At 62.2% G+C, this 27640-nt stretch overlaps 2 protein-coding genes across 7 annotated transcripts; one reads left to right on the plus strand and one right to left on the minus strand.

The window, feature by feature from the left end:
• The first annotated feature begins 1531 nt into the window (after nucleotides 1-1531).
• VPS28 (VPS28 subunit of ESCRT-I) lies at nucleotides 1532-6728 on the plus strand. 2 transcript variants are annotated; one of them, XM_048841884.2, is made up of 10 exons: nucleotides 1532-1663; nucleotides 1889-1943; nucleotides 2472-2500; nucleotides 2842-2879; nucleotides 3293-3382; nucleotides 3854-3959; nucleotides 4571-4672; nucleotides 5266-5319; nucleotides 5656-5747; nucleotides 6214-6728. In XM_048841884.2, the coding sequence occupies exons 2-10, from the start codon at nucleotides 1907-1909 to the stop codon at nucleotides 6272-6274; spliced, it is 609 nt and encodes a 202-aa protein (XP_048697841.1). In that variant the 5' UTR covers nucleotides 1532-1663; nucleotides 1889-1906; the 3' UTR covers nucleotides 6275-6728. The 2 variants fall into 2 exon arrangements, with proteins under 2 accessions (XP_048697841.1, XP_048697843.1); XM_048841886.2 differs by having other exon boundaries at nucleotides 1537-1663; nucleotides 6261-6728.
• Nucleotides 6729-7025: 297 nt separating this feature from the next.
• TONSL (tonsoku like, DNA repair protein) lies at nucleotides 7026-27389 on the minus strand. Of its 5 annotated transcripts, none has more exons than XM_075124874.1 (26): nucleotides 27315-27389; nucleotides 24882-24977; nucleotides 21386-21528; nucleotides 20910-21093; nucleotides 20118-20247; nucleotides 19674-19845; nucleotides 19398-19512; nucleotides 18551-18696; nucleotides 18106-18258; nucleotides 17656-17781; nucleotides 16775-16961; nucleotides 16472-16536; nucleotides 16165-16254; nucleotides 15357-15429; nucleotides 15102-15265; nucleotides 14821-14944; nucleotides 13726-14477; nucleotides 13538-13632; nucleotides 13025-13178; nucleotides 12746-12824; nucleotides 11885-12186; nucleotides 11133-11304; nucleotides 10497-10669; nucleotides 10103-10176; nucleotides 8669-8802; nucleotides 7026-8132 (listed from the first exon to the last, which is right to left on the minus strand). In XM_075124874.1, the coding sequence occupies exons 1-26, from the start codon at nucleotides 27343-27345 to the stop codon at nucleotides 7939-7941; spliced, it is 4128 nt and encodes a 1375-aa protein (XP_074980975.1). In that variant the 5' UTR covers nucleotides 27346-27389; the 3' UTR covers nucleotides 7026-7938. The 5 variants fall into 5 exon arrangements, 3 of the variants coding, with proteins under 3 accessions (XP_074980975.1, XP_048697838.2, XP_074980976.1); XM_048841881.2 differs by having other exon boundaries at nucleotides 13025-13181; XM_075124875.1 differs by lacking the exon at nucleotides 7026-8132 and having other exon boundaries at nucleotides 8703-8802; nucleotides 10510-10669; nucleotides 13025-13181.
• Nucleotides 27390-27640: the final 251 nt, after the last annotated feature.

The following is a 27640-nucleotide window of genomic DNA, read 5'->3' on the forward strand; positions in this document are numbered from 1 at the left end:
ATATCCAGTAAGATTCATCACTATTTTATCACATTGGTAATAATACAGTCAAAGCTTTTATTATCTGGCATGTTAGAGGAATGGGGGTTGCTGGCAAGTTAAAAATGCTGGTTAACTAAGACGGCGGGAGTTTGGGTGCAGGAGGGGATGCAGGGCTGGGGCAGGGGAGGGGTGTGGAGCACAGACTCGGGGAGGGGGTTTGGGTGCAGGAAGGGCCTCAGGGCAGCTGGTTGGGGCTTGGGAGCCAGATCTGGGGCCTGCGCAGCTCAGGCAGCTCCCTGCAAGCAACAAGTGGGGCTCCAGCTGCTGCTAGGCCAGTGGTTCCCAAACTGGGGTTCGCAAAATGTTACAGGGGGTTCTTTGGGAATGGACAAAGCTGTCCCTAGGAATCTCGGGCAGCCCGGGACCAGCAGCCCAGAGCCCCTGGACTTCCAAGAGCTAAGCAGATCAAAACAAGCATAGCTATCACACTGAGATTTAAACTTCAAGACCCCTTATACGAAATGGAAAGGGAGGTGGATATTTTTTGCTGGTTTTAAAATTAAATGGGCAGCTAGTATTGTTTTTAAAATTATGAGGAAGAACAAGTTTAAACTTCGTTGTAACGTGCGTCGTTTGCCTGGACTGCTCCAGACCTGAGTGTTTGTGTAGGAGGAACTCTCTGAGTTGGCTTCTTAAATCCCTTCATGTTGTTTCACATCTGATACTCCTTGATGAAACAGAGAGGCCTTGTCTTATGACAGGCTTCTTCAAAGCGATACAAGCTACGAAAGTGAGCTCTTGGAAGAGTGTTGCCGTATTCATAATGTAATAAAATACTGTAATGATAAATAATAATAAATAGTGTGCAATAAGCAGGGCATAAAAACAAATATTACATTTCCAGGATCACTGCTTTTATAATTTATACTCAGGTAAAGGAGAAAATCCCTGGAAATATTCATTTTTAGGAGGGGGTCCACGAGACTTGACATTTTAGTGAAAGGGGCTGACGGGTTGATAACGTTTGGGCACCTCTGTCCTAGGCAGAGGGGCAGCGGGCGGCTCTGCGCACGGCCTCCACCTGCAGCGACCACCCCCACAGCTCCCATTGGCCACAGTTGCCAGCCAATAGGAGCTGCGGAGCCGGCACTCGAGGCGGGGGCAGGGCACCGTGCGCCTAGGAGCAGCCGGAGCCCCAGACAGACACGTCACCGCTCGCAGGGAGGTGAGGTGAGGGGCCCCTGATCCGGCCCCCCGCCATCCCGCCTAGAAACCGGCCTTCCAATGCCGGTCGGACACGCCGGTTTCTAGAGCCCCCCGCTCCTCCGCGGCGGCGCCCGGCCACACCAGTGCCAGGGTCCGGTCAGCAGGACCGACCGGACAGCCTACGCCTCAGGTGCGCGGGGGGGGTCCCTCAGCGCTGGCCCCGGCTGCCCTCGAGCCTCGTTCCCGCCCCGCGCCAGCGCCGCGCGCACCCGCCCCTTTCCCGCTCAAAGAACAGACGCCCGGCCTCGCGCCACGCCCCCCCCCTCCCCCGCCCCCGCCGAGCCCCAGGCCGCCGGGCCGAGCCCCGAGCGCCCGATGGGCCGCTAGGCCCGGCGAGTCGAGCGGCCGATGGGCTCCGACGCCATTTTCCCGGAAGCCCGCGAGCGGCCCGCAGCAAGGAGCCCGGCCCCGGCAGGTGGGTCGGGGTGGGGGGCGGCCCCGGCGGCCCCGGCGGCGGCGGGGTGGGGGAAGCAGCTGCGCGTTATGTGCCGGACCGGGGCTGTCCCCGCCTGGCGCTCCCCCCCCTCCCCGCGGGGTGTGTCGGGGCCCGGCCGGGGCTGAGCCCCTCGCCGTGGTGTCGGGCCTGGCTGGGCTCGGGCCGGAGCCGCCCCTCGCTAACGCCTCTCTCTGCCCCTCCCAGAGTCCCGCCGCCGCCAGGATGTTCCACGGGATCCCCGCCGCTCCGGGCCTGGGAGGTGAGTCCGGCCCCGGCCCCGGTCCCGCTCCTGGGCTCGCCCCGGCCGGGCTCCCCGCGGGGCTGCGCGCCGGGGCCGGGGGCACAAGGCGCAGTTGGGGTCGGCGATTAGCAGCAGGTGCCTGACTCTCGGGGGAGTCCAGCTCCGGATCAGGCCCCCCGGGGAGGCTGGGGGATCCCCGTCACTGGAGGTTTTTCAGACCGGGCTGCCCAGACCCCTGTCAGGGATGGTCTCGGTCCTGTCTCAGCGCAGGGGGCTGGATTTGGTGACCTCTCGAGGTCCCTTGCAGCTCTGAATCTCTGTGAGTCTCCCCGGGGGGCTGCTCCTGGCTCCCTGGCTGGGAGCAATGGGTGGTGGCCAGCAGGCGCTCTCAGCCGGCCTTCGCTGTACTGGAGCCGGCTGTAGGGTTCTGGGGTAGCAGTCGCCCTGGGCCTTCGTAACACAGGGTGACCAGGGAGACGTTTCATTGTGGGAATCGCTGGAAAGCCCTAGGGGCTACTGCTGTTCACGGGTTTCCCTCTCTTTCAGCCCCAGGGAATAAGCCGGAACTGTACGAGGTGAGTAGCGCTTCGGTCGTGTTCCCCTCCTTGCTCCGCCTCTGGCACAGGAGGCAGAAAGACCTTCCAGCGTAAGCTGGGTTTGTGCTCTGCAAATGGATGCACGCCCCTCCATCCTGGGGCATCCAGGGACCCCACGCTCCTGAGGACACGGGCAGCCCCTAATCTCCATCCCAGTAGGGGTTCTTCTGGAGCCCGTCTCCTCTGCCCCTTGGAGAGGATGCAGGAGGTTCCATGTCTGTCAGCTGTGTCCCCGTCCCCCCGCCCCCAGCCTGTGCGTGTGGGTTTCGGTTCAGAGGCTGTGATGCCTGATGTGCTGTGTGTGTCTGCTGTCCTTGCAGGAGGTGAAGCTGTATAAGAATGCACGGGAGCGAGAAAAGTGAGTCCATCCCGAGTGGAATGGGTTTCCTCTGGGTCCCATGTACGCAGTTCTGTGTTGCCGTGTGTGTACCGGGAGTTCAAGCTGCTGGTTGCAGTGAGGTCCTTGCTCTGAAGATGCTGGAGCTGACGGTGCAGGGAGCTCTCTATTCTGATGTCCTGCCCCTGCCAAGCCAGAAAAGACCTGAGAGCCCTTTTGTCTTGTCTCTGCCACTGGCCAGCGCAGGCTGCATCCCAGGGAGAAGGAGTAGGTGGAAATGTCATCTCTGGAAAAAGCAAGTGGTCGCCCTTGGCCCTGAAATGCTAGAGCCTTTGTGCCATTCCTGGGGGCGTGGGAGGGGGTGTATCGCAGAGGGTGTGAGTGGGGGATCCGCGGGCTGTTCGCCCTCACAGGCTTCTGCCCTCTGGTTTCAGGTACGATAACATGGCTGAGCTGTTTGCAGTGGTGAAGACGATGCAGGCTCTGGAGAAAGCTTACATCAAGGACTGCGTCTCTCCCAACGAGTGAGTCCGGGCTCTGCTCTTATTTCCAGCCTGGACTCTCGTGGGGCGGCGGGGAGCCGAGCTGACAGGATTCCTCAGCAGAGATGTCTCCCATTACTGAGTGGAGCAGAGTGACTTCTGCTCCCCAAGACCCTGCAGACACACTGGGGAGGGGACGTTTCCTCCTTGTGGGGAGGGGGCTCAGAAAATCATCAAAACAGCCAATTAGGTCCCCTTGCCTCCCCCCTCCCCCCCGCCCCTCCCTCCACACACACTTCCTGGGGCCAGGCAGTGTTGTTCCATCCAGAGCGGGCCTCAGGCCTTGGGGCTCCACCCCTGCCCTGGGGACTGTTACGCGGGTGAACTCATCTTCCCCTAAGGAAGTTGCTTGCTTATTTTATGTACTCAGCCTTGGTGTTCCCCTCCTGCTTGGCGTCAGCAGCTTCGGCTGTTAGCAGCTGTTCTTACTCCATATTCTCTTCCCTGCCCCAGGTACACTGCAGCCTGCTCCCGGCTCCTGGTCCAGTACAAAGCTGCCTTCAAACAGGTGCAGGGTTCCGAGATTGGCTCCATCGATGAATTCTGCCGCAAGTTCCGGGTGAGTTAAGTTCTCCGGCACTCCAGCTTGCAGAGGCACTGAGACAGGAATCTCAGGGGAACCCTTAGAATGGGGGGGCTGTGGGCTTAGATGTACCGCTGCTGACTGGGCTAGACTCCACTCCCCGGGGGCGGGGGGGGGGAGAGAAATCCTACATAGATTTGTTTATTCCAAGGGCAGAAGGGACCAGTGTGACCATCCCATCTGACCTCCTGTGTAAAACAGGCCAGAGACCTGCCCCCAGGTCATTCCCAAAGCAGAGCTGTTAGAAACACAGCCTGTCTGGATTTAAAAACTGTCAGTGATGGAGAATCCACCATGACCTGGGGAAAATTGTTCCAGTGGTGAGTTACTCTCAGCTGTTCGCCAGGGTTACAGAAAGAGGCTCCTGGCCCCGGGGCAGTGAGTTCACCCCCTCACCCCCCACCCCCCAGCTTATCGGCCCAGGCCTGCACTCTCCTCCCCCACCCCCAGGTTAGAACATGAGCGTGGAACCCCCGTCCTGTGCTTGGAAGCTTTCTCAGGGAAATGTTGCTTGTTTGGGGTTTTTATCCCTGTTGCCCTGCACCGAGCTTCCCCGGGGCTCGCTGTGACTGACCCATCTCCTGCAGCTTGATTGCCCGCTGGCCATGGAGAGGATCAAGGAGGATCGGCCAATCACCATCAAGGATGACAAAGGCAACCTGAACCGCTGCATTGCTGACATCGTCTCTGTACGTTCCTGCCCATGGCGAGGGGCTGCGTGTGTTGTAATCCCTGTACCCAGTGCTTCTGGTACTCTGCCCGTGGGGCTGGCCAGCACTGTGTGTCTAGACCGGCCGATTCTCAAGGGCATGGGTGGCGGGTGAAGCTTCCCCTTGGGGAAGCTAGCCCCCTGCTCTGCCTCTTATGGCCAAGGCCACATCTCCACTCATTGCTCTCAGCTCCCTGGACTGGGGGGCTGAGAGCTTGGCCTCTCCACCCCTGTGGCCCACCTAGAGCTTTGAGCCCCTCCCCTGTTCCACCCCTTCCACCCGCAGCCCTGTCCTGGTCCATCTCTCCCTCTCCCCACCCCCTGTGGGGACAGGGAGCGAGAGTTCCTCCAGCCCCGGGGCCATGGCTGGGGGGGATTTTTCCAGGGGCCCCAAAACCACTATTGTCCCCCTCCCACTCCACCTTGGCAGTGAGAGGTTTGGGGAGATTTAGCCTCCATTACGCACTGCCCATGCTCAGGGGGCTGTCCTAGGAGGGCTGGGGTTGTCAGGTGCCGTTCCCCTACTTCCCTGGGGTGCCAGGCCTTTACTGAGGTGTCTCTTCTCTCTTCCAGCTTTTCATCACGGTGATGGATAAACTGCGCCTGGAGATCCGAGCTATGGATGAGGTGAGATTGGGGCAGACAGCCAGGCTGAGTCCCTGAGAACTCTGCCTGGAGCCTGCGCCCCAGCTGGCTTCCCAAGGCATCTCCTCCTTGGCCCAGGAGAGGGAAGGGGAACAGCCTATTGGACGGATGGGCTGTGACTCTGTGCCATGCTAATTGCCATGGGAAGGGGGCGTGGAGACTTCCTTACTGGGATCAGCACTTGGCTGTGTGGAGAGATTCCTGCACGGAGTGAGGTGTGGAGGGAGGATTCTTTCTGCCCCATAGGGTGGGGTTATTCCAGCCAGTCCTGGGGTGTGGGGCAGGAAAGGCTCAGGCTGTATGTGTTTGTGCCCCCAGATCCAGCCGGACCTGCGAGAGCTGATGGAGACAATGAACCGCATGAGCCACCTGCCCCCTGATTTCGAGGGGCGACAGAAAGTGAACCAGTGGTGAGTATGGCTCTCTGGGGGCCCCTCCTCTGTTGCTATCTCTGCTTGCTCAAGCAGGCAGGCAGAGGGGATGCCAGAGGCCTGGGCCTGCCTTGCCCCCCAGTGGGTCTTATGCAGAACTGAGAGGGCTGTTCCACCCACCGGGCTGAGGAGGGCTGCTTTGCAGGCAGGCCTGTTGGCAGAGTGCCTTTGGCACTCCCTTTGCTGGGGGAGGTCAGGGCAACCCCGGGGTGGAGGCTCATGGTAAGATGATCTTTGGCACCAACCTGCCATGTTTCTGATTAGGGGCTGTTTATCATCCTGCCCAGCTAGGGGTTGGGCAGGGGCTGGAGGAGCCCCAGGTTGATCCTGGCTTTCCCCTGGGTCAGCGCTGTAGAGGAATGAGTCTGTTTTATTCCCTGCCCCTCTCCCACTCCTGCTAGTGCAGCCCAGTCCCCTTGTTAAGAGCTTTCTTCCTGCCCTGGAGTGGGAGGAGTCTCAGGGCTGGACCCTCCCCCGACTCTTCCCTGGCAGGCTGCAGACGCTGAGTGGCATGTCTGCCTCGGATGAGCTGGATGACTCCCAAGTGCGCCAGATGCTGTTTGATTTGGAATCAGCCTACAACGCCTTCAACCGCTTCCTGCACTCCTGAGCCTGGACCAGCGCCCCCCTGGACTGGTGTCTCCAGCTGCCCACCTCCTGGGAGCCCCTCCCCATGTATAGCGCTCAGGCGGGGACCGCTGGGCTCCGTTCCACTGCCCTGCTGTAGGGCACACTCATGGGTGGTGTGGAGTTTGCCATGCTGTCCTCCCTTCCCTGCACCGTTGGGAGGGGTGTTGGCTGTAGCTGTCCTAGCATTAGCCCTTGGGGTGGAGTCTGTGTGAACAGCCTTCCTCCAGCCGGAGCCCACCTGGCCCTTGCTGCAGCTGGGCTGTGGGGCGGCCCTGCGAGCAGGGGAGGAGACTTGTACAAACCTGCACTAATAAAGGCCCTCACACTGCAGCTCGTGTGTGGTGTGGTGCTGGGCTCAAGGGCAGGAGGTATAGCTGGTGCACGGCTGACTCGGGACCAGACAGGTCAGATGTCCAAAGCACTCCCAGGCACTAAGCTGGGCAGAGGCAGGGCTGGCTCCTGTTCTCCTTTCCTGTCTGCAGGGAGAGGGAGAACCCTGGCCAGCCTCACATGGTGCTGCTCTGGCAGTAGATAAAGCAGCTGGCCTTGTGGAGGGGGGAGAGCCACAACCACGTCTGTGGGACAGCTTGTGGGGAGAGTTGTGAGAAGAGCAGCCAAGGCCAGAGCTGGTGGAATGCAGCACTTTATTTACCATGGTTAACTGATGCCCCTGGGGCCACGAGCAGCAAGCCTTGTGCTCCCAGGAAAAGCACCCGACAGTCAATAAATAACCTGTAATGTCTGAACTAGCCCAAGTGGCCACTGGAAGGGTGGGGCCAGAACCCCTACAGCCTGGGGAGGATGTGAATACCTCCCCCTGCAGGACTGGATTACAGAAAGATTATTATAGGACAAATAAAATACCCCCCCCCCCCCCACTCTGAGTCAGGCTCCCAGGGCAATGGAGGGGGGAGACCCTTCTGCCCCAGGGCCTCAGTGACCTTCAGAACTTGCTCCAGGGCAGTTGCTGTGCCAAGAAAACACAAGCCACCCCCAGGTATGGGGGTGCTGGGACTGTAAGTGATCTCTCAAGCAGCGCACTAGGAATTCCCACCATCGCTCTGTGAGCAGTGCGGGCCAGGTAACTCGCTGCCTCCTTTGGCCACAGCAGAGGCTGTCGATCCAGAGCTGAGCGATCCCCAGGGTGTGGATGGTTCTGGAGGGAGTTCCACTGATCGCAGTGTCTGGCATCCTGCCTCCTTTGGATAAGATGGTACCAACACTCCCTTCTCACCTTGCAGAGGTGCCAGGCGGGGCAAAGCTAAAGGGCCCCAAGCACCTGGAGATGGCAGGATAAGCGCCAGCAGCCAGGGCCCTGCACCCTCTCCCCATGGGCCAGGGCTGAGTGCAGAACAGCTGCTGGCATAGGCCAGCCAGTGCTTGCTTCCTCCTACCGCCAGACACCCCCTCTGCCAATGGCCACTGCCTCCCAGGAGGACCGACCTCCAGAATGCCCCCTAGCTATGCAGTTCCAGGGATGGCTGAGGAGGGAGTCAAGCAGGCCCTGAGGGATCTATACAGCAGTAGGCAGCAGGTCCCGTCACACGCTCTTGCAGAACAGCTTGTGGTGCCGAGTGACTGCGCACAGAGAGGTGCCCGCGGGGCCACGCCAGGACTCGCCCACGCCCCGCTGGTCGCTCCTGCTCAGCTGCTGGCTGCAGAGTCGCAACTCGCGCACATTGGCAGAGACCCGGGCCCACGTGGTGCTGTCTAGTGGGCCTCGCACGCTGCAGCCTGCAGGAAGGGAAGAGGCCATTGTGCCAGCGTAGGGAATGCGGGACCCAGGGAAAGGGATGTCAGGCTAGGTGATCCCCGTGGTCCCTTCCTGAGCTCTGCCCATGCCCTTTATCAGCTGCAGCCCCCAGCTATTCCAGTCCTGGACCCCCCCAGCTCAGCTGCTGCGTCTGTCTGACCTGCTCCCCTCTGCGCACCACCAAGAGAGGAGTACCTGGGCCACACCAGCAGGTGGCTTTGCCATCCCCCAGGGCTCAGCCAGGTCACTCCCCGGCTGCTGGGCGCTCTGGGAATCCCCCAGGTAGGCAGGGAGATGTGGCACTTGTGACCTAGGCTGGCTCTAGAGCTAACTCCACCCCACCCCAGTCCTGGTGCTCGCAGCCCCCTGCCCAGGGTCAGTCTCATGACAGGCCCAGCAGGGACTGCATTTCTCCCCCTGCCCCAGCGCTTCTCTTAGGGCCAGGGACTGGGAAGCAGGACCCTTCACTAGACCCCCCCCAGTGACCTGGGGATCTCCAAGCCCTTTTCACCCTCACCTGCCAGGCTGAGGGAGCGGAGCCCCTGGTTCCTCTCCCCCAGGGCTGATAGCAGCATCCGCAAGCCCACAATGGTGATCCCGGGGTTTGCAGACAAATCCAGTGAGACTAAAGGTGGACATACCAGGAGGCACCTGGAACCAACAGGGAAGAATTGAGTCAAACAGCCCCCGGCCTCACTCTTCCCACCCACAATCTTAGAATATCAGGGTTGGAAGAGACCTCAGGAGGTCATCTAGTCTAAACCCCTGCTCAAAGCAGGACCAACCCCAACTAAATCATCCCAGACAGGGCTTGGTCAAGCCTGACCTTAAAAGCCTCTAAGGAAGGAGATTCCACCACCTCCCTAGGTAACCCGTTCCAGTGCTTCACCACCCTCCTAGTGAAAAAGTTTTTCCTAATATCCAACCTACACCTTCCCCCACTGCAACTTGAGACCATTTCTTCTTGTTCTGTCATCTGCCACCACTGAGAACAGCCGAGCTCCATCCTCTTGGGAACCCCCCTTCACGTAGTTGAAGGCTGCTATCAAATCCCCCCACTCTTCTCTTCTGCAGACTAAACAATCCCAGTTCCCTCAGCCTCTCCTCATAAGTCATGTGTTCCAGTCCCCTGATCATTTTCGTTGCCCTCCGCTGGACTCTCTCCAATTTGTCCACATCCCTTCTGTAGTGGGGGGCCCAGAACTGGACGCAGAACTCCAGATGTGGCCTCACCAGTGCCGAATAGAGGGGAATAATCACGTCCTTTGATCTGCTGGCAACGCTCCTACTAATGCAGCCCAATATGCCGTTAGCCTTCTTGGCAACAAGGGCACACTGCTGACTCATATCCAGCTTCTCGTCCACTGTAATCCCCAGGTCCTTTTCTGCAGAACTGCTGCCTAGCCATTCGGTCCCTAGTCTGGCTGCAGTTCCTGGGGTTCTTCAGTCCTAAGTGCAGGACTCTGCACTTGTCCTTGTGGAACCTCATCAGATTTCTTTTGGCCCAATCCTCTAATTTGTCTAGGTCCCTCTGTATCCTATCCCTCCCCTCCAGCGTATCTACCTCTCCTCCCAGTTTAGAGTCCTCTGTGAACTTGCTGAGGGTGCAATCCATGCCATCCTATAAATGTTGAACACAACCGGCCCCAGGACCGAGCTCTGGGGCACTCCACTTGATACCGGCTGCCAACTAGACATCGAACAAAGCATTACTATACAGCAGCCTCGCCCACTCTTGGCCCCCATCACCAAGGGATGGGCCCGGCAGGAGGAGATCCGGGGGGTCACTTCCAGGTAGGACCCGGCAGGATGAAGTTCAGGCTCCCAGTTCAGCTCCACATCACAGCCCCTCACAGTCAGCAGCACACCCATACCCCACAACCATCTGCCCCCCTCCCCTCCCCCCCCCCAACAAACCCCCAGGCCCAGAGACTCCACCACTGCCCTTTACCTGGCCAGCTCCTCGACAGCCTCGTCACTCAGGTGGTTCCCGGACACAGTCAGGTGGGTGAGAGCACATCCCTCCTGGAAGGGAACAGAGGGGAACTGATCCCAAAGCCACACCCCAGCTGAACGAGGCAGAGGCGAAACCCTTCTTTCAAGCAAGGGCCTGGAGCCGCTGAACGCCTGAGATTCCCCAGAGAACCTGGGAGAAGCAGAACCAGGAGCACCGGATGGTCACGCTCCCGAGGAAGGACCTTGTCTCTTTGCAGCGCAGGGGCTGAGGTCAGTGGCCGGAGCCATGTTCTTACCACGAGCAATACTCCTGCAATTCCTGGAGCCAGTAAAGGGTTACAGCAGGATTCCCCCCGAGCTGCCCCTGCACCCCGCCTGGGGCCCATTACCTGCATCAGGTACCTGACCACTGGATCCATGAGAGGCTCCTCCAGCCGGGCAGCCACTGAGTCGATCTCCAGCTGGCTAAGGGTGGCGCAGGGCAGGCTCCTGAGCAGCAGCTCCAGGCCAGTGGAGCCCAGGGCATTGTGGGACACCGCGAGGGTCTTCAGGTGCACAGCGCCTGGGCCAGGGAGAGACAGCGAGCTAACAGCGAGCCTGCAGCCGCGGGAGCAAGGGAAGGGAGTTGGGGAGCTCACCTGAGGCCCTGTCCGCAGCTGCGTAACGCAAAACTTATGTACCAGACAGACCAGGACTGGGAGAGAACAGCAGAGCAGGGAGCTGTGGGGCAGGGCTGAGGGGCGTTGGCAGAGGTGGGGGAGCCCAGGGCTGGATCGCGGGGAGCTATGGGGCAGGACTGAGAGGCATCAGCAGAGCTGGGCTGGGACTGGACAGTGATCAGGACTCTCTCCATGAGCAGAACCGTACTCGACCCCCGAGCTGAGAGCTGTTCACCCTCCCCCCGGTCCCTCTGGGTACTCATAGGGGTCCCTAGCCTAGAGATGCCTCTGCAATCGCGCACAAGGAGGCTAGCAGTGATCTCTGCCACGTGGCCAGTGCCCTTCCCTGCTCAGGGGGACACGTACCTTTCAGACCATTGGCCAGCAGGAGGCGGTGGTGCTGCAGGAAAGCCCCAGTGAAGCCGCAGGCTTTTAGTCGGAGCGTGGTCAGGACGGGGCAGGCCTGAACCAGGCAGGCCAGCGCCTGGGAGCTGCCATCTCCCAGGGGGTTCAGGCTGAGATCCAACTCTTCCAGGCTCTGGCAGGATGGGGGGCAGGAGTCAGCGCTGCTGGGTGGACAGGGGGGTCACCCCCAACCCTCTGGGGTCTGCCCTGCACACCCAGTGCCATCAGACGGGCAGGGGGCTGCACCAACCTGATGATGAGGGGCACGGGGGAGAAGCGACAGTGGGAGCAGAGCCCCCCCATGTGGGCCTCCTTTCCTAAGTGACCCCCAGTGCCTCGCCGCCAGGGCCCTAGGGGCAGACTCCCCAGCAGCAGGAGGGACGCAGTTTCCCCTTCCCTAGATCCAGGGCCTGCAGGACGAGTGCAGCACCTGGTACTGATCAGGGCAGCCCTGGGGCAGAGCCAGCTCTGGACCTGGCAGGGGTCATTGGGGGCCCTTTGTGCCAACTCAGCTGGGGCACAACAGCCATAGCCTGGGAGGGCTCGCCCTGGAGCTCAGGGAGGGAAGCTTGGGGGTCCCCAGCCCCTGCTTGTGGCTCTAGGGCTCAGGCGTGAGGCCAGGGCCTCTTCCACACCTGGGCTGGATGCACCACGCACTCCCTGCCCAGTCTTGGGGCGGGGGGAGAGGATGCTGGACATGCTCCCAGCCCTACCTGAAAGGCCGTCTGGGTGGGCAGCCCTGCTGCCAGCGTGCGGAGCCCCTCGGCCCCAAGCTGGTTGGCTGACAGGTCGAGGAGGGTCAGGCTGGGCATAGTGCCCAGCGTGGCCAGCAGCTCAGCGGCCAGGCCATCGGCCAGGCCATTCCCAGCCAGCCGCAGCTGCCGGATGGAGGTCTGCAGCTTGAGGGCACGCAGGAGTGGGGCGAGGTGGGGCTGGCGCAGCGAGAGGCCGCAGGCGCTGAACGAGGGGCCCGACTCCTGCAGCTCCATGATCTTCAGCAGCAGCCGGTGCTCGCCTGCAACGCGGAGACAGGGCAGGTGAGGGCAGGTCGCCCCAGGCCCACTGGGGCACCGGAGGACCTGAACTGCTGCTGAGGGTCCTTGTCGGCTGGAGCCACAGCCAGGGGGAGAACGCCCCCAGCGCTGCACAGGAGTCGGCCATGACTGATGGCCCCTCGGGCCAAGCCCAGCTCCCCGGGGCTCAAGAGCACCGAGTGCCCTTCAGTAGGTTCTGAACTAGCCTTTCTCTGGCATGTTGCACGGCCGTGGGGCTGGAGATCTGCCTCCAACCCCCTTCCACAGCCAGAGCCAGAGCCCCAGAGACTGAGGGACTTGCCCAAGACCCCACAGGGAGGCTGTTGCAGAGCAGGGTCCCAATCCCAGGCTGGCGCCCTGATCCCAGGACTGTCCTTCCCACTCTACCCCCCAGAATGTAATCCCACACACAGGGGGAAGGGGGTGCTCTGACTGCCCCAGGGCCCTACAAAACCCAGCAAGACCTGGATCCCTCTGTGCCCGATGGTTCCAGCGCCCACCCAGAGCAGGGTCAGCAAGGTCCCCAAGGCAGCCTCTTACCCACGGCCAGGCTGCGACAGGCCTTCCTGTACCGGTCGGCGAGCGGGGGCAGGTCCCAGGACTGCACCTCTGCAAACACCTGCAAGGGAGAGGAGAGTCCAATTGGCACAGGATGGGCACTGAACCCAGGCGTCCAGACTCCCAGTCCTCTGCACCAAGCAGCCGGGGCCCAGACGCCACGGTGACGGGCCCCACTACGACCCCCTCGGCGGACTGCGGGGGAGCTACGGGGGCTCGACCCAGGAGGTGCCCACGCTGGCTCGGACGCCCCCCACTCACCTCCTCGTTGCTCTGCAGCACGTCCACGATGAGGTCCTGGGGCGCCAGCAGAGCCCCCTCCTTCTTGAGGGTGAGCTGCGGCAGCAGGCCACACGTCTGGTAATGGCGCTGGGCTGCCTGCTCTGCCAGCCACGCCACCGGGCGGCTCTCGCTGCTGCTGCAAGGGACGGGAGGGGCTGAGGCGGAGCGTCCCCTACAGGCCACCGGTCCTCAGCCGGAACTAGGCCCCGCAGGCACCACCCCGCCCCGCTCCCCAGTGGCTGTGAGGGGGATCACGTCCTACTCAGAGCGGTGTTACCCCGAGCACCTGACCCCCTTGGCCAACCCCTCGCCCAGGGGGATGGGCCCCAGCAGCTGCCTAGGAGCCAGACCCCTTGGAGGGTGCTGCTAATGCTGCTTCACACTTGACCTGTAGGGGGCAGGACTCCACCCGCCCCCCTGCCCAGGAGGCCTGGGGTGGAGGTCCAGGGGCACTGGGCCACACCGGGACGAAGGCCACGAGCCGGCTCTCACCTGTGGGGCACGGGGATAAGGAAGACGTTGTCCTGGACCCGGACACGCACTCGAATGGGAGGCGGCCGTGCGGGGGCTGCAGACAGCGAAGGGAGCTGGGGACAGGAGAGTGGAGTCAAGGCACACAGGACACCCCAAGGGTACCCCACGCCCTCCTCACTGTGAGCCCGACACCCCGGGCGCCTCACCTGCGGGGCCTCTCCACTGCCTCTCAGGCCATTGGCTCGGCTGCTGTCCGTGGGCCTCAGGCCGGCAGGGGTGGCGGCGGTCTCTGGGGACCCCAGGGCGCAGACTCCGCGGGATCGGCCCAGCACTGTTCTGTCCACAATCTGGGTGAGGCGGCTCTGCCGGGCCCTCCTCCTTTGCGGGGGGGCCCCGCCGTCGCTCTCGGGCCCTGTGGCGTCTCCAGAGTCCGAGCCCGACTCCCCCTGGCCCCAGCGGCTCCTCTTGCGGGGCTCGCGGCTCGCCCTCAGGTCATCCTCCAGCCAGTCGTCCCCCACGTACTCGTCTGCTGGGATCAGGGCCGGCCTCGCAGGGGTCTCGGATGGCACCGGCTCTGTGCCCAGGCAGGACTGGGCACTGCCCACGCTACGGATGGCTGCTTCATACTCCGCCTGGCCACGACCACGGGTGGGCAGCTCAGGCTCCTCCTGCACCAGGAACCCCGGTGTCCGGCAATCCTCCCTCTGGCCCAGGAGCCGCTGCCTCTTCTTGACGGGCCGGAGTGGGGTCATGCAGTCGTCCTGCTCGGCCCTGCGCTCTGACCCCTTCCCACCATGCTGACTGGGGAGCCCGCAGGGCGCAGGGGGCTCCTTGGAGGGGCCCCCGCTCCGGGGCTGTGGGGCCGGAGCAGAGGGGCGCAGCGTTAGAGGCTCCGAGAGCTCAGCATCAAACAGCTGGCTGTGCAGAATGTCCCGGGGGGGCGGGGCTGCATCAGGTGCTGTGGGGGCGACAAGAGACCCCGTGAGCTGGGCCCATGGCCACCAGATCCAGGGCCAAAGACCCCGAGAGCAAGGGGCTGCAGAGCACAGCGGGGAGACGGGGAGGGGGAAAGGCAGCTCCTGGTACCAGGCTAGACGCGCTCCCCAGGACGACAGGGGCAGGGGACTCCAGCCCACCCCCTGCCAGTGGGTCTGGGAGCTGCACTGAGGGCTCAGCAGAGAAGCCAGGGCACCCGGTGAAAATGAAAGAGCAAGCCGGGGCCGGGGCCAGGGCCGGGGCCCACCCAATGCTGCCCCTTGGAGACGCCCCTCAGCTTCACTCCCCGACCAGTCTGGCCTCACCTCGCCCTGCCACGGCCTCCCTGAGCAGCCGCTCCATGGCTCGGCAGCGCCGGCGTGTCTCCTGGTCCAGGTCCTTGCCGTACATCCTCACCCACTCCTGGAGGGTGCCCAGCGGGCTCAGGCCCTGCGCGGGGCGAGACATAGGCCATGGGCACCACTGCAGGCAGGGCCTCAGGGCGACACTGCTGCCAGTCTGGCCCCAAGAGCCAGGGCACTGCCCCCACACATATACCCTGCAGCTAGGCGGGGTGCGCCCAGCCCAGCCCAGCCCATGCCCTCACCTTGGCGTTCCTCAGCACCGCCGACGCACCCCTCTGGAGCAGCAGCTCCGCCACCTCGAAGTGGCCGCAGTTGAGGGCGTCGTGCAGGGGGGTGATCCCCTCACAGCCCGGCCCCCCGGGGTCATCGATGGAGGCGCCACGCTCCAGCAGCAGCCGGACGATCTCTGGGCACAGAAGCCAGCAGTTAGTGCCAGGCAGCAGTGACATGGCCCCTCTGGCTCCCTGCCCCAGACTTCACTGCCCCCCCTCACTCACCCAGGTGCCCATGGTTGCAGGCCTCATGCAGGGGGGTCCAGCCGCAGTAATCCCGCGGGTTCAGAGGGTGACCCTGGCACCAGGAAGGAAGAGACATGAAAACAGGCATGGGGGTTACACTGAGGCCAGAAGTCCTGATGGGGAGAGCTGTGAAACCCCTTCCCCCCCAATGTACCTGCCCACCCCCCCGGACCACCCACCAATCCCAGCGCTTCCATCGCCAGCGGGATCCCTTCAGCTCTTGCTAAAACGTGCCCACTGCTGGTGTGGAGAAAGTAAAGAAGGAAGTGTTATTTACTCCTTCTCATAACACAAGAACAAGGGGTCACCAAATGAAATTAATAGGTAGCAGGTTTAAAACAAGAAAGTATTTTTTCACGCAACACACTGTCAACCTGTGGAACTCCTTGCCAGAGAATGTTGAGAAGGCCAAGACTATAACGGGGTTCAAAAGGGAGCTAGATAGATTCATGGAGGGTAGGTCCGTCAATGGCTATTAGCCAGGATGGGCAGGGATGGTGTCCCGAGCCTCTGTTTGCCAGAAGCTGGGAACGGGCGACAGGGGATGGATCACTTGATGATTCTGTTCATTCCCTCTGGGGCACCTGGCACTGGCCACTGTCAGAGGACAGGATCCTGGGCTAGATGGACCTTGGGTCTGACCCAGTATGGCTGTTCTTATGTTCTGATGAAGGGGCTCTGCAGGGCCAGCCAACTCCCCAGCCACCCGCACCACCCCAGAAGCTGCGGGGCGACAGGGAAGGGGCCTGCTGGGGCTGGTGCCTGAGAGCTGGGGACTGTTTCCTACCTGCTCCAGGAAGAACTGGACCCGGCGCAGGTTCCCATCGATGCAAGCTCGGTGCAGTGGGGTCTCGCCTCGGTCATTCCGCCGGTTCCACTGAAGGGGCATGGGGGGTGAGGGAAGCACCAGGATCAGAACTGCCCAGGGGGCCCCAGATCAAATCCCCATATCAGATCCCCATCATCGCCAACCTCCACGCAGCCCCCCACGACCCGCAATCCAGCCCTTGCCCGGGATGAGCCCTGCAGGGTCTCAGCCCGGCCCCCGATTAGTCTCACGGGGTGAGAACGCTGCGCCCATGCCCCGGCCTCACCTTGGTGATCCTGCGCCGGCCGGGCACGCTCTTGTTGTAGCCGTCCAGGTCTTCTTCCTCCCCATCTGGAACACACAGGCCCGGGTGAGGTACCGCTGTGCTGGGTGGGGGAAGGGCCGGAGCCGGGGGAGCCGGCTACAATACAGCCCCCCACCCTGCAGACATGGGGCCCCACATGCCAGGCAAGGCACATACGGGGCTACAGCCCCGCCCACCACATTCCCACCCCGCTCACTTGCCAGGACTCGACTCCAGGGTCCCCAGGAATCCCCCTGCCCCCTCTCCCCTCCCCCGCCCACTCACCGCTCTCAGACAGCTCCAGGTCACTCTCCTCCAGGGGCTCGCTGCTCTCCAGCTCCTCCTCGTCACTGTCCCCGGCTGCGCTCCAGCCCTGCGAGCGGCACAGGCTCTGCAGCCTGGCCAGCATGTCGGGGGCCTCGGGGCACCCCCATTTCTGCTGAATGGGGTGAAGGTGCCGCAGGATTTGCCGCTGGGGGACGAAGGGAGATGGGCTGATCACCCTGCCCCAGAAGGGGGGCCAGGGGAGGAGGCAGGAGCTCTGGCTGGGAGTGGGACGCTCCCAGGTCCCCAAGCCCTGGCCCGGCCCAGCTGGGGGCGCTGCGGTGAGTGGGGATGAGGCACCGGCCGTCGGGGCAGCTCCCAGACCCCCCAGCCCTGGCCCAGCCCAGCAGGCAGGGCTATAGGTGAGGCCGGGGGGACGCTGGCTAGGTGGGGCTCCCCACGAGTCTAGTCCCAGCTGCACTGGCCACATTTCAGCTCAGGGCCCCAGCACCCCACGTCCTTCCCTCCACCCCCCCCCCCCCCAGGGCTTCTGCAATGCTGAGTACAGCTGGGTACAGCCTGGGCTCCCGGGCGAAGCGAGAAGCCGCGTCCCCTGGTAGGCGGGCTAAATGGAGTCTTCCTGGGCACGTGCCAGAGAGGAGCGGGGGCAGCCAGGAGGGGCTGCATGTCGGGTGGGGGGAGGGGGCTGGAAAGTGACACATTCAGCAGCAGGCCCCAGCAGTGAGGTCCAGTGGTTAGGACAGGGGACTGGGAGGCAGTACTCCTGGGTTCCATTCCCAGCTCACTCCCCGGCTCGCAGGACCTTGAGAGGGGCGCTGCCAGCTGCAGGCAAGCACCGGAGTCCGCGCTGGGGAGCAGCTCAGAGCCCTCCCCCCTGTCACCTGCAGCCTGGGCTCCCCGGCCCGCTCCGCACACTGCAGCGCGCTCCGGAAGCAGGACTCCAGCGCCTCATAGCCTTCGCCGGCCTCCTCCCTGGCCAGGGCGATGTTCAGCCAGGTCTTCCCCTCCTGGGGCGCAGAGACAACGGGTCAGGGGCTGGGCTCAGCCCGCCGGCACCAGTCCAGCCCCCCGGCTCCTCCCTTGCCCGCCAGAGGCTGAGCTCCGCTGGCAGTGTGCCCACCCGCCATCGCCAGCAGGGGCAGGTAAAGGTGACATCCTGGCCCCTCTGCCTGCCCCGCTCCGTGGGGCCCTAGCCAGGCTCTGCCTGCTAGCCAAGCTTCCCCTAACATTCCAATGGGGACCCGGGCCCAGCACGACCTGGCCTCCCCCTGGGTGGGGGTCTGTCTCCACGGACTGAGGGCTCCGGGCACAGTCCAGGCTGCCCCTCTCACCTCCAGCGGGTTCCCGCGCCGCAGCACCAGCTCCGCCTGGTAGTGCTGCACGGCCCGGCCATGCTCCTTCAGGTCCCCGTAGGTGGCAGCCAGGGAGACGTGGATCACAGCCAGCTCCTGCTCAGGCCTCCGCAAGGTCTCGGCGTAACACAGCTGCCCGGAGAGACACGGTCTCTTGCGCGCTCTGCCCAGGGGTGCCCAGCCACACAGCCAACCTTGCCCAGGGCCAGCCCGCCCTGCCCCAGGGCTCACTCCCCTGGCTCGTACACCCCACGCCCCGTGCGTGAATCTAGAGTGGCTGCCATGGCCCCTCTCCAGACCAGCACCCCGGAAGTGGCTAGGAGGAAGGGGGAGCCCCTTATCCATGCAGGATGCCCGCCGGCACAGGCCCCACAGCCTAGGGGCAAGCTTGTCCTGCCCCCTGCCCGAGCAGCCCCTGACTCACCTGCCTTTCGTAGAACTCCACAGCCCGGCGATAGTCCCCGTGCTTGGAGAACAGGTCCCCCAGCTGCTCGCACAGGCCCAGGGCTGCCTGCAGGTCGCCGGGCGCGGCCTCCTCCAGGGCCTCCTGCAGACGGCTCACCGTCAGGGCTGCAAGAGAGGCCGGCAGTGTGAGCAGCATGCGCCGGGGGCTCAGGACGCCAGGCATGGGCAGGCCTCCCAGCAGCTCTCGTCCCCTAGGGGTGCAGGGCAGGCAGGGGATCCGCAAGGTCCCCCTCACCCAACCCAGCCCGCAGGCTTATGGGACACCGGCCATCCTCTGGGCAGCTGCTGAGCTTCCTTCCCAGACCCACCTGGGCTGGCTCTGGGTTCAGTCACAGAAAGCAGGTGCCCCGTGGTGACATGGGGGGGCCACGTCAGGGACTTACCAGGAGCCCTGAAGGCCACCCCCTGGGAGGAAGAGCCTGTGCCAGCCTCGAACCCTGCACCCCAGCAGCTGCGAGTCCTCTCCTTGAGCGTGCCTGCGGGGAGGGGGTTGGTGCTGGGGGCACTGCTCCATGGGCCACAAGCCACAGAAGGGGATTTGGAGGGGAAGGGGCTGGGCCGGGCCAGGTACTGACAGCCAGGTGGTCCAGACGAGAATCTCCTCTGGGGCTGAGCCCCCAGAGCCACAGGGCTCCCTGCCCTAGTCAGTCTCGCAAAGTTCAGTGCTGAGCCCTGGGGAGCAGACACCCCAGCCTCCCCCAGGAGATCCCCCCAGGCCGGCTGCAGGGACTGGATCCCCCCCACCCAATCCCTGCAGCCCGGCCCTGAGCTCCGTGTTTCAGGGAGCTCGGCTCTGGCGCGCTCACCATATCGCAGGCTCCTGCGGATGCTCTCGCGCTGCTGGGGCTGCTGCGAGCCCAGCACGTAGGCCTTCTTCAGCGAGCGCCTGGCGGCCACAAAGTCCCCCAGGCTGAGGAGCACCTGCAAGGCACCGGGGCACCAGGCTCAGAGAAGGGGAGGGCAGATGAGCCCCCAGGGAGGTACAATTGCTCACAGCCACCCCAGGAGAAAGTGGACCCCCTGCTGGTGTGTGTGTGGGGGGGGAGCTGCCCCTTTGCCTCCCAGCAGCTGGTGACACTCACCTGGGCGATGCTGGTGCAGCACTCGCTCTCCATGCACCTCTCCTTCATGGTGTGGGCGCAGTCCCGCGCCCGCTCCAGGCAGCGCATGGCCTTGGAGTACTGCCCCTCCCGCAGGTGGATGTTGCCCAGGTTGAAGTAGGCCCTGTACAGGTCTTCGAAGAGGCGAGTCTGCCTGGAGGGAGGGCGGGGTCATGGCCAGGGACGACTCGAGGTCACGCCCCCCCCATACACACATACCCGGCCCGCCACACCCCTTAGCCCCAGCAACCAGCGGGCTCCCCCATATCCAACAGCCACACGCAGGAACGGAGGGTGGGCCAGGGCTTTGGGCTGAATCCTGGGGAAACGTGCGAGCTCTTTCCCCAGGAAAGGGGCCTTCGGTGGGGCTGCAGAGACCTCTCCTCTTCCCCCCCACCCCTCCCGAGAAAGGGGCCAGGGCCTTACTCCGAGATGAAGATGCTCTTCTTGATGTAGCAATTGCACTTGGCCTGGTCCTTCATGCTGTCATAGACCAAGCCCAGGTTGAGATAAAGCCGGGCCCTCATCTCGCTCAGCTCCCGCTGCGGCACCGTCCCTGGGACACCCAGAGCCAGCCCGTTACCCAGCTGGCTCCGGACGTCCCTACTCCTCACCCACCCAGATCTGCCAGGCAGGAGCTCCAGGGCCCAGGGGGCCAGGAACAGCACGATTGCCACAAAGAGCCAGGCTGAATGCCAGGAAACATAGTCCTGTGGCTGACTGGATCCGCCGGGGGAATCATCTCCCAAGGGAAGGGGTGGGAGCGCCAGGACAGTCTAGGGCGCAGTCCTGCCTGACCCCTGGCGTAGAGGTCAGACAGGGCTGGAAGTCCCCTAAGTGCCCCTGTATATCCCACAATCCCTCGTTGTCAAACAGGCACTAGGAACAGCTGGCGCCATGGGCCTGGCCTGCAGATTCCAGCCGGAGCCCTGCAAACCGGCACAAGGAGATTGGCAGGCCAGACGAAAGCCCGAGGCTCTGTCCCTTTGTGCCTCAGCGAGGAGATGGAGCTCAGGGACCGGGAGGATCCCAGCTCTGGTGCGGGGACAATGGGTGAAGTGTGGGTACTGCGATTGCCCAGCCAGGCTGTCACAGAGGAACCCAACTGGCATTTCCTCCCGTGGCCGCTCCAATCACCAGCTGGCAGCCCTTCCGCACGCCCCTGCCCCAGCTCTGTGCCCCACAGCTCCCAGCCCCGCACGCCCACCAGGCCCTCACCTTCCAGCTTCTCCTCCAGGATGGCCAGGCTCTTCATGAAGGCCTGCTCTGCCTCCTGCAGCGCCTCGCCCGCCTGGCCGCTCTCAGCCACGAACATGTAGGTGCGGCCTATGGTGGCCCAGGCCCTCTGCTGCTCGGTGTGGTCGGACAGGGCGCGGGCCAGCTCCAGGTGCTGGCGCTGGTGCTGAGGGGGCAGGACTGTGAGCGGGTTTCAGCGGAGACCCCCAAGCCCTGGGGATCCAGGCTGGCTCTTAACTGGGCTCTCCGGGGCTGACAGCTCAGAGGTTACCACCACGTGCCCCAGTGTTCCCCTTTAAACCTCTGCAGCTATTCTCCCCCCTCATCCCTGCCCCGCTGCACCCTCACCACCCCCACACTGCAGTCTTCAGGGGGGCTGAACTCCGGGGAATCAGCTTTCATCCCCATTCCCTGGAGAGTCCCGATCCCCGCGGCCGATCAGCTCCCCACCCTTCTACCTTCAGTGCAGCTTCATAGTTCTCCAGCTCAGCCAGGCGTTCCCCAATCTTCCGGTGGGCCACGGCACAGCCAAGAACGTCCTCCACGCTCTCCAGGAGCCGCAGCTCCTGCCGGTGCTCCTCCAGCGCTTCCCGATAGCGCCCTGCCGGGAGCAGAGAAAGGAGGCGGGGTGAGGGGGAAGCGAACCTGCTGCCCAAGGTGGGAGAGGCAGCACCTGCTTCATTAGCCACGGCACTAACCGGAGATACACTAACCCAGGCCCCGGATGAGAGTCAATTTGAAGTGTACTCAGCATTGGGGATGCAAGTGTGCTCTCAGGGCTCCGATGCTCCGATCTGAAGTGTACTCAGCATTGGGGATGTGAGAGCAGATGACCCTCGTCACCTCTGATTTTCTAGCTATGGGAAACCCAGCAGATCTAATACACGTGGATGGCAGGAAAGTGTTAGACACGGTGCCACATGAGAAATTAGTTTAATTAGAGAAGATGGGGCTCAGCCCAAGGACTGGAAGGTGAAGGGAACCGGCTTCAGGGGAAAAGGCAACAGATTGTGCTGAAAGGAGAATGATCAGACTGCGAGGCTCCAAGTGGAGCTCCTCAAGGATCAGTCTTGGGCCCAATTTTAGTCTGGATTTTTATTAATGACCATGGTACAAAAAGCAGAAGCAGGCGAATGGAATTGGCTGATGATATGAAGTCGGGAGGGATGGTCATTCTGGAGGAGGATCAGAATATTAGACGGGAAGATCTAGATGGTCTTGAAGACTGGAATAGAAGAAATGGGATGAAATTCAGTTGTACAAAGGACAAGGTCATGGACTTAAGGTCTAATCGTAAGAATTTCTGCTCCAAGCTGGGGGCTCATCAGCCGGAGGTGACAGAAGAGGAGAGAGACCTGGGTGTGTGGGTTGGTCACAGGGTGACTAGGAGCCACCAATATGAGGCAGCCATGAATCAGGCAAATGCGATCCTAGGCTGTCTCAGGCAAGGTCTCTCCAGTAGAGAGAGGGGAGTGTTCATGCCACTGTACAAAGCACTGGGAAGGGCGGATCTGGAATACTGAGTATAATTTCATGGCCACGAAAGGTGAATTCATACTGGGCAAGGGGCAGAGAAGAGCGACTCGGCTTGTCAGAGGAACGCAGGGCCTGGCTCAGGAGAGGCGACTGGAAGAGCCTGGCTTGGTTAGCGTGGCACAAAGGCGGCTCCGAGGGGATCTCCTTACTCTCTGGTAACACGCCGGGCAGGTAAACCCAGGGAGGGGGAAGAGCTAGGGAAGCTAAAGGACAATGCTGGCCTGAGAACAAATGGCTATGAATAAATTCAGGTGGGCAGTGAAGGGAAGGGAGGTTCTGGAACTACCTCCCACCAGGAGTTGTGGGGGACAAACAACTTTGTTAGGTTTGAGAGCAAGCTGGGCAAAATTATGAGTAAAAAGAAAAGGAGTACTTGTGGCACCTTAGAGACTAACCAATTTATTTGAGCATGAGCTTTCGTGAGCTACAGCTCACTTCATCGGATCCGATGAAGATCCCCACCTGTCCCATCCCATTCACCCCCTACCCCCCAAAGACCCTGGGTCATCGGATCCGATGAAGTGAGCTGTAGCTCACGAAAGCTCATGCTCAAATAAATTGGTTAGTCTCTAAGGTGCCACAAGTCCTCCTTTTCTTTTTGCGAATACAGACTAACACGGCTGTTACTCTGAAACCTAAAATTATGAGTGTGATTGTATGAGAGGGCTGTTTGTGATGATGGGGGCAGGGCTTGGTAGCTCTGGGGATCCTTCCAGTTTCTGTCTTATGTTCCTAATGCTCATGCTTCAGGGTCTCCGTTGGTGATCTGCAGGGGACAGGAAGGGATTTTTATCCACCCCCCAATGTATTCGGAGGGGGGTGAGGGGGGTGTTGGGGCTCTCTCCTCGTCATAGATTCCAAGGCCAGTAGGGACCAGTGTGACCATACAGGCTGACCCCCTGTGTAATACAGGCCAGAGCCCTGCCCCCAAGTCATTCCCAGAGCAGAGCAGTGATGGAGAATCCGGCACACCCCTTGGGGAATTGGTCCAGTGGTTAATGACCCTCACTGTCAAAAACGTGCACCTTATTTCCAGGCTGAATGTGTCTAGCTTCAACACCCAGCCACTGGATCCCATTAGACCTTCCTCTGCGAGACTGAAGAGCCTGGTATTAAATACGTGCCCCCCATGTAAGTACTTATCAACTGATCAAGTCGCCCCTTAACTGTCACGTTAAGCCAACGAATAGAGCTCCTTGAGTCTCGTGCTACAAGGTTGGGCTGCCTTGCTCCCGCTCACATGCTCCGGATCTGACTGATCGCCACACGTGGGTCAGAAAGGAATCCCCCCCCCCCCCCCCCCCAGTCACAATGGCAGGGACACTGTGGGGTTTTCACCTTCTTCTGGAGGGTGTGGGTCACTTGCCAGGATTATATGGGCCATGGTGCTGCTTGGCCCCTCCTGTTCTCTGCCCATACCAGCCTAGCCTCCTGTGGTGCACTGGCCTTGTTTCAGTTGTTGGGGTCAGCAGGCAGGTGCTGGTGTCCAGATGAGACAATGTGCTTGTCCCTCCTGGCCTTACACTGACTCTCCGCTGGGCTCCAGCAATGCGGCACACCTGGGCACGAAGCCTTCAGCACGTAGGAAACTCTAGCAAGTACAGAATGCTGCAGCATCTCCTCAGCGCCACAGGCTCCCACCAGCACCTCAGGCCCGTCCTCCGCTGGCTTCCCGGACAACAGAGCCCAGCTCAGCGTCTCAGCCCTGATCTTCGAGGCGCTCCTTGACCTGGGCCCAGTGCACCCAAACGAGCCTAAAGCTCCAGGATGGAGAGCGTGGTCGCCAACCCCGCTCCTCCGGCACCACCAGCAGGGGGAAGTTCGGCTGTGCGGCAGACACAGGGCTGGTCCCAGCCTCTGGACTTAACTCCCCAGGAACCAAGGGCCATCCCAGCGCCAGGCGCCCTCCTCCGCCCGGCCTCCACAAACATAACCAGAGCAGCGGGGACAAAAAAACAGCCTAGAGAACTTCACAGTGACTAACTTTGGAATGATGGCCCTGAAGTGGGGCGATCGCACATCCTGCTACAGGACACTGTGCTCCCCACAGGGGACAGACGGAATCCCCTCTGCCCACGCTGCACCACACCACCCGCCTTTCCGCCTTCTCCTGCGGCAGCATGCACCGGCAGCGCGAGACAGGGCACCAGACGGGCCAGCGACCTGCTTCAGTGTGAGAGGGGCCGACCCCGATCCTAGCGCAGAGATCCCATCTCACCCCTGGCCTGTGCATGCGGCACTCGGGGGGGGGGGGGGGGGGGGGCGGGGGCACGGCGCAGAGGCACAGCCCCAAAACCTGCACGGGCAAAGGGCTCTCCAGGCCCTATCTCCCACAAAGTCAGCCTCAGCCACCAGAGACAGACAGGAGCGAGCCGGCCACCCTCACCCACCAGGAGCAGGGCCCTGGGACCCACTCACCATGTCTAGCCAAGATCTCCCCAAGCTGGTTACAAATGACAGCTTCCTCCTTCAGGTTCCCACTCCTCTGGGCCTTGTCTTTCGCCTTCTGGAGCTCTGTGGGGCAGCAGGAGAAAAACTATCAGCGACCAGTCACGCCCCTGCAGCCTGTTAGCACCAAATCCCTCTGGCGCAGTCACTGGCCACCTAACTAGGCACCAAGGGAGCGCCCAGCACAGGGCAGCAAATCACCATGGACAAGTTTTCCTATGACCCCCAACCTGTCTGCGCACTCCCTGCAGGTGGGGAAGCACCATCAGCCCCTGGGAGCTGAGTCCCAGAGAAGGATGGACAGGACGTGCCCAGGGTAGCCCAGCAAGTTGGTGTCAGGGCCAGGAGCTGAGCCCAGGTTCTGTCAGTGCATTCTTCCCACTCAGAGCCCGGGGCCCCCTCCGGCCCAGCCAACCCCTCCAGAACTAAGGGCAGGGCCCCCAGGCTAGTCCCAGGGGGTGAACTCCTGTGACCCCGCTCCTAGGCCCTGCCCTGCCCTCTCACATCTGGCTCCTCCATCAGTCCCAGCTACACCCCTATTCCAGTCACAAGAATCCCAAACCCACCAGGGCTCCCCCACCCTAGGAGACCACCCATCTCCACCCCTCCCCCAGCCTGTTCCACTCACTGCCCCATCCAGGACCCAGGGGTTACAGTGGACGAGAAGCTGGATATGAGTCAGCAGTGTGCCCTTGTTGCCAAGAAGGCCAATGGCATTTGGGGATGTATAAGTAGGGGCATAGCGAGCAGATCTAGGGACGTGATCGTTCCCCTCTATTTGACATTGGTGAGGCCTCATCTGGAGTACTGTGTCCAGTTTTGGACCCCACACTACAAGGAGGATGTGGAAAAATTGGAAAGAGTCCAGCGGAGGGCAACAAAAATGATTAGGGGACTGGAACACATGATTTATGAGGAGAGTCTGAGGGAACTGGGATTGTTTAATCTGCGGAAGAGAAGAATGAGGGGGGATTTGATAGCTGCTTTCAACTCCCTGAAAGGGAGTTCCAAAGAGGATGGATGACAGAACGAGGAGTAATAGTCTCAAGTTGCAATGGGGGAGGTTTAGGTTGGATATTAGGAAAAACTTTTTCACTAGGAGGGTGGTGAAACACTGGAATGGGTTCCCTAGGGAGGTGGTAGAATCTCCATCCATAGAAGTTTTTAAGGTAAGGCTTGACAAAGCCCTGGCTGGGATGATTTAGTTGGGGATTGGTCCTGCTTTGAGCAGGGGGCTGGACTAGATGACCTCCTGAGGTCCCTTCCAACCCTGATCTTCTATGATATTAGGGGCTTTGTCTTACATAGGCAACTATGGACCCCAACCCTAAATCCCCCCACCCAAAATATTGCCCCAGCCCAAGAGCCCAGCTCAACGATCCCATCTCCAAATACCTGACACCCTCCCCTATCCCACTCCCCACCCAGCTCCAATCCCCAGCCCAAGGGCCCAGCTCAATGAGTCCACCCCCAAATACTCTCCCCACATTCTCTCCTGCCCCACCCGCTGCCCCAGCTCACCCAACCCCACCTCACCCTGCTCCAATTCCCCGTCCCAAGTACCCCAGCCTCAAACTTCCCCACCCCTCCAATCTCCCCCCACCCCACACACCCCGATTCCTCCCTGCACGAGCCACCACCCCTACCACCTCCCGCTCCCATGCCACCCATCCCACACACCACTGCCCCACAGCTCAGATTCCCCCGCTGCAAGCACCCCAACCCCACACATCCCCACCACACACCCCTCTGATACCACACACTGCCGCACCCCCTCAGATGCACACCCGGCCCAGCCCACTCACTCCACACCCGGCCCCAGCCCCACACATCCCCACCACCTCAACCCCCTCAGATCCCCACCTGTCCCATCCCATTCACCCCCCACACACCCCAATTTCCCCCTGCCCCACCCACTGCACACCCCACCCCTTCCAATCCCCCCTCCCCAAGTACCCCAGCCCCACACATCCCCGCCCCACCGATACCAACCACCGCCCCACCCCCTCAGATCCACACCCACCCGGCCCACTCACTCCCCATCCCCCTGCCCCACACATCCCCACCCACTGCCCCACCACACCCCCCTCCGATCCCTCCGCCCCACCCCCTCAGATCCCCACCTGTCCCATGCCATTCACCCCCCCAGCCCCCTACCCCATCCTTTCCAATCCACCCTCCCCAAGTACCCCAGCCCCACACATCCCCACCACCTCAACCCCCTCAGATCCCCACCTGTCCCATCCCATTCACCCCCTACCCCCCAAACACCCCGATTCCCCCCTGCCCCACCCCTTCCAATCCCCCCTCCCCAAGTACCCCAGCCCCACACATCCCCGCCCCACCGATACCACCCACCGCCCCAGATCCCGGCCCGGCCCGATCCCCCGCCCCCGCACTCACGGCGGATCTCCCGGCTCCGCTCCCCGCTCATCCCCCCGCTTCGCCGCCAGCTCCCGTCCCGCCGCGTTGGCTTCGTACCGGGCCCGCCCCCCGCGCCGGTCCCATTGGACGCCGATCCCCGGGGCTGCCCTCTCATTGGCTACCAGGCACCGCCGTCCCAGGAAACGAAGCCAATCACAAACTGAGCACGCCAATCCCGCCCTCCAAAGGGCCAGCCCCTCTTCTGATAGGCTGCAAAGGAAATCCACCCGCGGGACAGCTCCCAGCAGGCAACGCGCCACGCGCGGCCCGGAACTACAGCTCCCAGCATGCCGCGCACTGACGCC

Source organism: Caretta caretta, chromosome 2, assembly GCF_965140235.1.
Source record: "Caretta caretta isolate rCarCar2 chromosome 2, rCarCar1.hap1, whole genome shotgun sequence".
Lineage (NCBI taxonomy): Eukaryota > Metazoa > Chordata > Testudines > Cheloniidae > Caretta > Caretta caretta.

What these genes read in the sequence shown, in the direction of transcription:
- VPS28 (XM_048841886.2), top strand. Translation starts at nt 1,907, where the DNA reads ATGTTCCACGGGATCCCCGCCGCTCCGGGCCTGGGAG. An exon ending in ATAAGCCGGAACTGTACGAG is followed by an intron (nt 2,501 to 2,841) that starts GTGAGTAGCGCT and finishes CTGTCCTTGCAG; the next exon opens with GAGGTGAAGCTGTATAAGAA. An exon ending in AATGCACGGGAGCGAGAAAA is followed by an intron (nt 2,880 to 3,292) that starts GTGAGTCCATCC and finishes CTCTGGTTTCAG; the next exon opens with GTACGATAACATGGCTGAGC.
- TONSL (XM_048841881.2), bottom strand. Translation starts at nt 27,345, where the DNA reads ATGAGCGGGGAGCGGAGCCGGGAGATCCGCC. An exon ending in GGCGCGGGAACCCGCTGGAG is followed by an intron (nt 17,782 to 18,105) that starts GTGAGAGGGGCA and finishes TCTGCGCCCCAG; the next exon opens with GAGGGGAAGACCTGGCTGAA. An exon ending in TGCTGCAGAGCAACGAGGAG is followed by an intron (nt 12,825 to 13,024) that starts GTGAGTGGGGGG and finishes TCTCCCTTGCAG; the next exon opens with GTGTTTGCAGAGGTGCAGTC.